Source organism: Anarhichas minor, unplaced genomic scaffold (genome assembly GCF_050575085.1).
Source record: "Anarhichas minor isolate MPS153535 unplaced genomic scaffold, ASM5057508v1 ptg000018l, whole genome shotgun sequence".
Lineage (NCBI taxonomy): Eukaryota > Metazoa > Chordata > Actinopteri > Perciformes > Anarhichadidae > Anarhichas > Anarhichas minor.
In genome coordinates this window covers 3794002-3805280 of record NW_027466464.1, presented here as the reverse complement: position 1 = coordinate 3805280, position 11279 = coordinate 3794002, and the positions used below count along the sequence as shown (strand labels likewise).

Genomic DNA, 11279 nt, shown 5'->3' with positions numbered 1-11279 from the left:
TTGAACGTTAGTTAAAATGGGTAGGCTAACATTTACTAACTGAAGTACAACCTGGCGGGTAGAACGGTTGATAATTGTCCTTGCTGGTTTGCCCACAGTTTATATTTGTGGTGTTTGAGCTTAGCATTAGGCTAGCTAGCCTATTAGTGGCGTTAATTAAGATGAGCACGAGGTCGGTGTAATGCGTCACATATCACGTGCTGGACCGACAGCGTGCTGCGCCAAAATCTTAAGAAATGCTGATTTTACTGCTGGGAAATTAAATGAAGTAACTTCAACAAACACACTATTAAAGGATATAATGTACGTTACATTAATGTACGTGTAATTTGTTTGTACATTTGTACTAATCTATTGATATATAATTCAGGTAACCTTACCGAGCTTGTACCACCATAGTAGTATTTCTCGTTAGTCTAAAGCAAGTGCAATAACGTTACAGTTCTAGCATCTGAATGTCGGCTATGTGTTTGCATTTTTTAGGTGAACAAAAATGGACGAGTGGGAAGAAGCGGTAAGTCGTTTGCTTATTATGTCCAGCTTTGTTACTGCCAAGAAGCCAGATGGTCAGCCTGATTTGAATATACTCATCTTTACAGGAAACCACTACTAGTACCACTGCAGTAACTGGTCACACCTCCAGTGAAGGTATGTTTACTGCTCTGTACACTAAATATTCAGCGGTAATTATTTTCCAATGGATTTTGAGCCTTAAGAGCTTTTGCATCCACTTTCAACGTGTGAAATTACCTGTCCTTAAGCTTCTGTTGAAATCACCGTGCAACTGCAAACAAAGGGTTCAGGCAACTAGAAAAGTTTGCTACCTATTTAAGTTAAGATGATGTATTCTTTGGACATGATCACCTTTAGGCACACAAGGAGGCTCCTGGAACACTGATGGTGGCGAGTTTGGAAGGGGTAAGTATGGAAAGTTGAACAATGACCATCTCTGCCCTTGACAACATTGATTAAAAATGTTCTTCTGTTCCTCTCCAGGTCGTGGTGGAAGAGGCAGACAAGGAGGATTTAAAAGAGGTTCCCATGCATCTCACATTATTTAACAAGTAGAACAAATATAATGTATAAATAAAATGAATCAATAGAATTACGTTTGCCTCCATAACAAGTGATATTTTAGTCCTCTTAAAGGGCCGGTGTGTAGCATTTTGGGGAATCTTATCAGAACTGGAATATAAATATTCCATACTATGTTTTCATTTGTGCTTAATCACCTGAAACTAAGAATAGCATAGAATGAGGCCTTCATATGGACACAGGTAGCTGGTCCTCTTTGCGGAGTCCTCCATGTTTCTACAGTTGCCCAGAATGTGATAACTTGACCCGTTAAGTGCAAAACTGTCACTGCCAGCTGCCCAAAGGATGAGCTCTGAGCGAGGCATAGGGCGTTACATCGGTTTGCACTCTGCGGCTCACGTTACTGCAGTCTTGGAAAGAGAGGGGTGAGCAGAGGAGTATTCAGTTGGTTTTAGTCTGCAACCACACCGCTAGATGGCACCAAATCCTACACTGTCTCTTTGATGTTGTACTGGACTGATGCACTCTAGAAGCAGTGTTGCTGCTTCCAGCCAAAACCAGTATTTGTGTTGTAGTTTGGATTAGAGTATAAACTGATGCTTAGATGGGATGAAATTGAGCTGTATGGGCATTGTAGAATGTTCTGATCTAATTTTGGTGCTTTTTGTTTTGTAGGTGGGGGTGGGAATGGTAAGAAATGTGCAGAGGCTTCTGGAAACTAAATACTCAATGCCTAAAAAATACAGATTTATTAAAGGAGCTAAAACAGGAAATACAAAAAATAACAAATTTAAAAGTTCTAACCAAATTTAATATTAAATTATGGGAAATATTAAAATATAGAGTGAAAGATTTCTTCAAATGCAGAGAATTAAATACAGTAAGAAATGTGCAGCATTATGCTAATTAGTGTCAGCAGTTGCTCAGTCCTCGGTGCTACTGACCCTCCAATTTGTTCTTTATAGATGGGGACAGCTGGAATAATAGAGCAGCAGAAAGAGGTGGAGGCAGAGGTGAGACATGAGACACATGTATTGTTCTACTTTGGATTAGACTGTGAGTGGTATTCCATAAAGTGTGAAGAACAAAAAGTTGGTAGTTGGGAGTAAATGTTGAAATACTTAAAGGTCTTCAACAGGGGGTCCGTGGAGGTACTTTTTCCAAACATGAATCTGTGCATTATTTTAATAGTTCAGTATTGTATGCAAGATAACAGGTATGTTTATGCATCAGTTCGGGGGTCCTTGGCCTGAAAAACATTGAAGAACCCTGATTTAAAGGATAGTGTTTGTTTTAATACTGTCTTTACTGTAGAGTAGGGATGTACGATTTATCGGTTATTGATATAGTTGGATATGTTCCAACAGTTTTGACAAGATTTTTTTTCTTCTTCTCACCTCTGCTCTCTATTCATGCATGTTTGTGCGAGAGTGGGGGCTGAGCCACACGCAGCAGAGAGAATGAAATGATAAAAGTAGTAATCGACTGCTCATTATCTAAAAGTACAACAAAATCCTCTTAAGAAAGCACCTGTTTAACCATCAGAATATAAACTTTAAAAAATCTAAAGTTACTACAAATAAGTTTACAATAATGTATATGTGCTCTATGGATGGTGGGGGCTTATTGGTGTTGAATTATAAAAGCAAACATGTCAATCTAAAAATATATTATCCTCGTCACATATTTCTAGTAATATCAGTCAGCGTAAACGGATAATTAGCCCTAGAATTCCATATCGGTGCTTCTCTACTTGAAGTGATACTTTCCTGCTGTACGTATTAACCTTCTGGCTACGAGCGCCCCCCAATTGGGGGGCGCTCGTGTTGAGGGTACCCCAAAATCAAATGCGGAAAATAGCATGATTATTAGCCAGTAGTGTGGACACGGCCACTTTTTTTTTTGGATGAAATAGCAACGTGTGGACAACATCATATAAGTCACTTATTATAAACTCCAAAGACAACTATAGGCTACTCATATAAGTATAACAATATCGTGGCATAAAAGCACCAAATCCGGGCCAGAAATCGGCGCTATGAGTACAGTAAATCAATGTTTGTACCCTCATGCTAACAGCTACCCAGTCATACAAAGCATTTATTAGCATTAGCACACGTGGCGGAACACGTAACTAACTTCTGTTTTACGATCCGTAGAAGCACTAAACCGTTGTGTCCCGATCAAACGTACCTTCATGCTGAACTTCGCCGACAAAAATCGTGGTTATGCGCCCAAGTTTTCTCAAAATATGGATAATAACGTCGCGGAATTTCCGTTCCAAAGCTGTAGTCATTGCTGCCAACTGCATACTGTTGACTTCCGACTTGTTTCCAGAATAAGAGCGGTCAAGGGGGCTTGGGCGAGTGGTCAGACTGCCTGCGACCGGAAATTTCCGCCGGGGTACACGCCTCACTTCTGGCAACTTTATTGTACGAAATCTTTTGACGATCGCCACCAAATTTGGCATGAGTCTTCCTAAGCCTGTGACGCGTCTAAGGAGGGGTTGTTTTTGGAAATCGACCGAGGATAGGCTGAGATCCAGCCACACACACACCCATGCAATGAGAAAATCCTACAGATGACAGCCAAAACTGGCTCTGATGATGTTATTTATATGAATATGATTCCTATTATCTGTATTTGGATGTATTGAATCATATGAGTGATAAAGAAAGTGAAATATATAGTGTATAAAAGTACAATGTAAGAGCTGCAACAGCTGGTTCGAAAATGATGACCTCGCCTGACCCCTTTGTAATAAAAACCTCTTATTATTCACTTTATTCCACTCTAACCATTTTGTAATAACTACTGATCAGTTATGCTATGACTTAAGAAAGTTTTTAGGGATCATACTGCATTATTTCAATAACTTTTTATCACTGAAAGTGCATTTTTTCCAGGCGGAGCTGAATGTTTTCAATTTCAGCTGTGTAATCTCTTATTTTTCTATATTAACCAGTAACATATACATCAATCAATGTATATCAACACATCTCACAAGTGTTACCAGTATTCTAGCATCAAAATTATTAAAATAGACCTTGTAGTTTGGGTAGTGTACTCAAAGGAGTAGGAGTATGCAATTTCCGAGCAGGGGGCTAAAAACAGGCCTAGTAGTTAAACTCAAGTCCCCTGTAGGCTTCAGAGATGGCTCTACCACTTTTCTTGGAAGCAGTCAGCTTGCTGTTGAAAAGGTTTCCAACAGTTTCACAAAGGGAAAGTATCAAAAACATTTAGGAAACTTACACGACCACAAACATTACAAGTATAATCCCGGATTAAACCTTCTGAACAATATGAAAAGTATTAGCTGATTATTTTGGTGTCCGTTGTCAGATTTTTTTTTTATTCAATTGAAAGCTTAAAACTCTGTTTATGAAATGTGTCCTAAAAGCATGTTTATTCTCTCAGGGCACAGCAGAGGATTTGGCGGGATGGATCGCAATGACTTCAATGGTAATGTTGTCTTATGTTTGTTACTGAGACCACTGGACTCCAGTGTAGTCTGAGTGAAACTCTATTAAAGACATTTCAGCTGACTACATGAACTGCCTTGATTTTACAGGAGAGGATGATGGAGTTCATGAGAGCGGTAGGTAGACGCACAAAGTACAAAAACACTTATCTGTTGACTGTTTTAAACTTGAAGCTGTAATTTTCCACAAAGAAATACTTTGTCATCAACTGTCTGTGCTTCTTTGTATTTCAACACTATGTTGTGAACAGGGTTTAGAGGAGGAAGAGGCAACAGAGGAGGTTTCAGACAAGGTATTTCTTGATACAGTCCTATTATTAATATATATATTTACATTTATTTATTGTAAGTGACGCAGGGCAGCTTTTGCATGAAGTTAGTTTTCTGAAATGTATTGCTAATTTAGTAATGTGTTAAAGGTGGTGACCATGGTGCCAGGGGAGGCTTTGGAGCAGGTAACTGAGCAATCACCTACCTTTGGGATTATTAACCCTTAAATCATGGTTTCCTGTTGGTAAATGTCCAGTGTGTCTTCTATCTGTGCAGGCTACCGGGGGAAAGATGAGGAGATCTTTGCTGGTGGTTGTAATGTTTTTATGATGAATTGATTTTAGCCTTTTAGTTGCAATCTGAAACATTTCACTAACGTGACTTCTGTATTTCACAGGGCAAGCTAAAGATCCAGAAAAGACGGATGAAGCCGATGGTGAAAGTAAGTGAATGAACTGTGAATGTAAATATATTCATCAGTCCTGCAGTATGATTAAGCTTTTACCACTTGTGACCCTCAGGACCCAGGGTCACATACGTTCCCCCAACCCCTACTGAAGACGAAGACTCAATTTTTGCCCACTATGAGAAAGGCATTAACTTTGACAAGTATGATGACATATTGGTGGAGGTCAGCGGACCAAACGCACCGCAGGCTGTCGAGGTAAGAAGTGCTGCAGTAACTAGTTATTTCATGAATGAGTTGCTGCTTCGTCAGATGAAATAATCAATTAAAGATGCTTCTGTAAGTGGTTCTCAAAAGGATGATGACAATTTATTGACTTGATGATTAATCAACCAATTCAATCATTCATCATTAAAATAATTCTGGCCCCGGTGTGAGGGTACAAATCTGTAGGCCTTAACTAGGATGTAACTCAAACAACCTAATGGCAACAAATATAAACTGTCCCTTGAAGCTTTGTATAAGTTATGGATGGTTCTTCCTTCAGACCTTTGATGAGGCAGCATTGTGCGAGTCCCTGAGGAAAAACGTCAGCAAGTCTGGTTATGTGAAGCCGACCCCTGTGCAGAAGCACGGCATCCCAATCATCTCTGCTGGCAGAGACCTCATGGCCTGTGCCCAGACTGGATCTGGTAAAACTGTGAGTTGAGAGGGGTGGAAGTTATAAAAGGTATAGAGGGTACACTGTGCTGACCGGTAGAGCCTAGACCAGGGGTCACCAACCTTTTTGAAACTGAGAGCTACTTCAAGGGTACTGAGTAGTACGAAGGGCTACTTGTTTAATACAAACTTCCTGAATAACAAAGTTGCACAGATCGCCTTTTATAATAATAATATATGTGAAGAGACTGTCACATGTTAACTATTCCTCACAATGATTGTGTATTTTGTTCAAAATCACACCCGTTATATTTTTGTACAAATTATCACTTCTAACATTTTTTAGGAAATCATTAACTGTCATATCTTCACATCATGTCTCGTTTGTACTAACCACTACCGTTGTAAGATTTTTTTGAACAAATCATGAACTCTGTCCCATGGTGATACAAATTATTAGTAATGTAAGATTGATATCCGGCCAACCCAAAGACGATGATTGTAACCAATAGTAGTTATACAATGGTGACTGGGTCCGCCCACTTGGTGTCAAAAAGAAAGTACTCGTGAGCGAGCAGGTGAAAGTTTTGCGAGCAGTGATAGTAGTTGCGTGCTAGGGAACGCCCCTCGCGCTCAAACCATGGTTTTCTCTTCGCAGGTGGCAATTTTGCTTGCTCGAGCAGAGATATTCTGCGCGGAGTGATGTGAAAGCACTCGTCAAAGTAACATACACTGTTTAATCTGCACGTGCGTGACCTCCACACGCATGATCTTAATTGCGCTCTCAAATTTTTACAGTGATTTGCCTTCATACTAGTGCTGTTTTTTTAACGTGCCCTGCGGGCGACTCACGTGGTCCCTGCGGGCACTGTGTTGGCTACCTCTGGCCTAGACAATAGTGGTGCAACGGATCAGATCAAATTTCAGATCAGCGCAAAAGTTAAAAAAAAAAAAAAAAAGGAGCCAATGTAACTTTTCGATTTTTTTTTCTTTTTTTTTTTCTTTTTTTTTTTTCTTTTTTTTTTTTCTTTTTTTTTTTTCTTTTTTTTTTTCTCACAGATAGTAATTGTGGCTCATTGATGCTCCATACTGTTAGATTAAAGCAGCTGCTCTACCGGGCTCCAGAATACATTTTTGTCCCAAATCATTTCAACCACATAAGTCTGTAAACCATCAATAATTCTAAATGTTATCCTTTTACTTTACTTGTAGTGTTTTTTTCTTCATAAAAACACAATTCAAATGATAAGGGGGAAAAAAAGATTGTATTTTTATTGATTAAAACAAATCTAGTTATTATTAGTTTTAATGATGTATAATGTGCTTAGAGCTCGTGTTAGGAAGTTAAAACGGCTCATAATTCATCTTTTATATTCATGTGAAGTTTATCACCAAAACTACATTTTACTGATTACATGTGAACACATGATAACACTCATTGATTGTTCACAATGTAACATTATCAGAGATCAGCAACTAGAAAAGCATAAATGCAGATGTCCTGATCTCATAATTTACTGAATATTGGCGGATAACAATGGTCAGTAAAACTTTATTTCACACTGTAATGGTTAACGTTAAACTGTAATTAATCCGCGGTTCACATGCGTACCGAACGGTGAGGGTTGACCAACTGGTCCGTTAAACCACTACTAGACATGCACGGATCCATCGGCTGCTGATACAAATATAGAAACTATCATTTACTTCCTATTCATTTGAATTGAGTGTTTTCTGAAATCTTTATTGTAAATAGAGTATGAATGCATCTTCCCCCCTCCAGGCTGCATTCCTGCTCCCTATCCTGCAGCAGCTAATGGCAGATGGTGTGGCAGCCAGTTCCTTCAGTGAGCAGCAGGAGCCTGAAGCCATCATTGTGGCCCCAACCAGGGAGCTCATCAACCAGATTTACCTGGAGGCCAGGAAGTTTGCCTTTGGGTATGTTAAGACTGGCTTTGACAAATAGTGTTTTACCACGAGTTAAAGGTATAATGTGATGCAAACATAAGTCCTTTCAATCAGTGCATTACACCCCCCCCCCCCCCCCCCCCCCCCCCCAAAGCCGATAAGCAGGGGGTGCAGCCTGTTCTCAGTCCCAGGTCAGGCTCACAGTATGTGTCACTCTGGCGTCTGATACAAAGCGGCGGAGAGAGGGTTGTTCCATCGCTGTGCTATTGTTTGTGTGCTGCTATATGCTGTGTCACAGAGCAGACAGGCCTCGGCCTCTTTCATTCAACATCCGGCACCTTCCACCAGGTTTGAGGAGGTGTGGATGTGTTATTTGTGCTTTAGAACGTAACCGCTGTGAAACAATCATAAAACTGTAAAATGAACAGTGAATCAAAAATACAATGCATCTTCTAAGCAATATTTCCATTCTATCTATAAATTAAAAACGAACCCCCTAACCTTTCTGCACATACTGCTGGCTTCTAATCAGAGACCTCTGACTGTTGTAGGACGTGTGTGCGTCCAGTAGTGGTCTATGGTGGAGTCAGCACTAGTCACCAAATAAGAGACATCTTCAGGGGGTGCAATGTGCTGTGTGGAACACCAGGGAGACTGTTGGATGTGATTGGAAGAGGAAAGGTAAATGCATTCAGTATTTTCAGTCATGCAGTCAGTTGAAAGCTTTCACTGTAACTGGATGGTGTTTGTGCTCCAGGTTGGGTTGACTAAGCTGCGGTACTTGGTCATGGATGAGGCTGACCGGATGTTGGATATGGGTTTTGAGCCCGACATGCGCCGCTTGGTGGGCTCCGCTGGACTGCCATCCAAAGAGAACCGTCAGACTCTGATGTTCAGTGCCACCTACCCTGAGGACATCCAAAGGTCTGCACCTTCATCAGCCACATCTTGTACTGTAGAAGTGAGCTTGGCATGTATCAATATGGTCGTGTTTTTGCAGGTTGGCGGCTGACTTCCTCAAGACTGACTATTTGTTCTTGGCTGTGGGTGTGGTGGGCGGAGCCTGCAGCGATGTGGAGCAGACGTTTATCCAAGTCACCAAGTTCTCCAAGAGGGAGCAGCTCGTTGACATTCTCAAGACCACAGGTACGGTCTTTTGTAGCTATTTTACCAGCCTCCAAATATTAGCAAGGACAACAATGTATCAATGAATACTTGGAATCCAATCAGCTAAAACTAGACTAGGATTACTTGCAGCAGATCCATATAAAAGTCTACTCTATAAAGGTGGCATTGCTATATAGCATTATGTAGCTTTTAACCACAGAGCACTCTGCAGCTCTTGTAGGACCGAATATGTAACATGAGCTGGTGTTTGTCTTACAATCTTCATTTAGATGTTTTTGCAAGGCTTCAAACCTCCATTCTCTCTAATGACCACCAGGGGGCGACTCGTCTGGTTGTATAGAAGTCTATGAGAAAATGACTCCACTTCTCTCTTGATTTATTACCTCAGTAAACATGAGTTTATGGTCTCAATCTCTAGTTTCAAGTCTTCTTCAATACAGCATGATGTTTATTTTATTAAGTTATGGTCCATTTTGAGTCAAATAGACTATAAAGCAGGGTATGCTTTAGGGCGGGGCTACACAGTGATTGACAGGTCTCTACCAGAGACGAACTCAGGGCTTACAACCCACAGTCCACAAACAATGGGTGACATCACGACGACTGCGTCCACTTCTTATCCGTCTGTTTTTTGCAGGAACGGAGCGCACCATGGTCTTTGTGGAGACCAAGAGACAAGCGGATTTCATTGCCGCTTTCTTGTGCCAGCAGAAGGTTCCGACTACCAGCATTCATGGGTAAGTGATGTGTCAGTAATGTATTTACAGGAAGTAATGAGTAATCTGTACATCTGAATGCGGTTAGAACTATGTTGTGTTGTCTCACAGTGACCGTGAGCAGCGGGAGCGAGAGCAGGCTCTGGCAGATTTCCGCTTTGGCAAATGTCCAGTCCTGGTGGCAACCTCTGTAGCTGCCCGCGGTCTGGATATTCCAGATGTACAGCATGTGGTGAACTTTGACCTCCCCAACAACATTGATGAATACGTCCACCGCATTGGGAGAACTGGCCGCTGCGGGAACATTGGGAGGGCGGTGTCTTTCTATGACCCCGACACTGATGGCCAGTTGGCCCGCTCCCTTGTCACAGTCCTGTCCAAGGTAAGAGCCGTCAGCTTTATCACACACATGGGTGTTGGGCCTTTTATTAGTAATTAACATTACAGGAAGTACTCAAAGCACAGTGAGTGTTGGCCTTCATGGTGTCATGTGTGTGTTGACTGGGATGGACAGGCCCAGCAGGAAGTGCCCTCGTGGTTGGAGGAGTCTGCGCTCAGCAGTGGTGGACCTGCAGGTTTCAACCCCCCCAGGAAGGGATTTGCTTCGACAGACTCCAGGAAGGTAACTGCATTGTTTGTTTTATTCCTCTGAAATGTTGGTGATGTCAGTGTCTGTCCTCACACTGTCCTCTGTCCATCACGTGTCCTCAGGGAGGATCTTTCCAAGAGAAAGATGTGATGGGCCAGCCGGCTGCTCAGCCTGCAGAGGAGGAAGAAGAATGGGAGTAGAGCAAATGTTAAAGCAACAAACAGCATTGACTTGAGTTATTTTTGATTTAAGGTGTCTAGCTTGTTGTAGTTTTAGCAAAGAATTTCCGTTTAGACTAGACTAAGTTTAAAATTGTGAAAAGTCAAAGTTTCAAGGTGTCCCAATTACAATTGTGTTGTGTTTTCAAGGATAAAAAAAATCTCAAATAAATACATATTTGTTCAAAGCAAAGCCTACTTTTATTGTCACGTGTTAAATTTAAGGCAGTCCAGTAGTTCTTATATTCCCAAAAGCATTTAATCCTTTGAAGTGAGTCCTCCCTGAAAGACCCAAAGTCCACTTTAGAAATGGAGAAGTGTAAATGTGACGAATGTTAATGGACATGGAGTGCTGATTTTAGAAAGATTGGGATTAATAGCAGTCTGAATTGATTCCAGTGAAGTCGTACAAAAATAAGTATGCTACAGATTATATGGAAGTAAAATAGGTGCGTCTATAGCTAGTATAAGAATGGAAGTCGAAATATGAGCTAAATGCAAGATGCCATCATCACTGTTTGAACAGTGTGACAGTCGGTCAGTGGGAACAGATTGTCCACCAATGACTCCAGACTGTCCAGTTCAGCTTTTCTAACCAGAGCACCGGCTCCTACAGACTGACCTGAGATCTGCAGGAGCCTGTTTCACTCTGTAGGATCAGTGAAGAGGACCTATGTCGTATGAGCAGTGGCGGCTGGTCAATAGAAGGCAATGGGGCATGGCCCCACCTTGAGTCACACACAAAAAAAAAAAAAATTATAATAATCATAAATTATACAAATTGTCTATTTGTGTTTTTGAACTATGGAATGTACCCAGTAATACAGGTGCTGGTCATATAATTAGAATATCATCAAAAAGTTGATTT

General features: G+C 41.0%; 1 protein-coding gene across 1 annotated transcript; it reads left to right on the top strand.

Annotated features, from left to right (window-relative positions):
- The first annotated feature begins 493 nt into the window (after positions 1–493).
- Positions 494–10528, top strand: ddx4 (DEAD (Asp-Glu-Ala-Asp) box polypeptide 4). The gene is made up of 22 exons (XM_076095059.1): positions 494–511; positions 600–648; positions 871–918; positions 997–1035; positions 1711–1725; positions 2001–2048; positions 4453–4497; positions 4607–4633; positions 4768–4809; positions 4936–4971; positions 5063–5098; positions 5184–5222; positions 5308–5450; positions 5740–5892; positions 7636–7790; positions 8312–8441; positions 8518–8684; positions 8761–8906; positions 9526–9625; positions 9716–9986; positions 10119–10226; positions 10316–10528. The coding sequence occupies exons 1-22, from the start codon at positions 494–496 to the stop codon at positions 10391–10393; spliced, it is 1893 nt and encodes a 630-aa protein (XP_075951174.1). The 3' UTR covers positions 10394–10528.
- Positions 10529–11279: the final 751 nt, after the last annotated feature.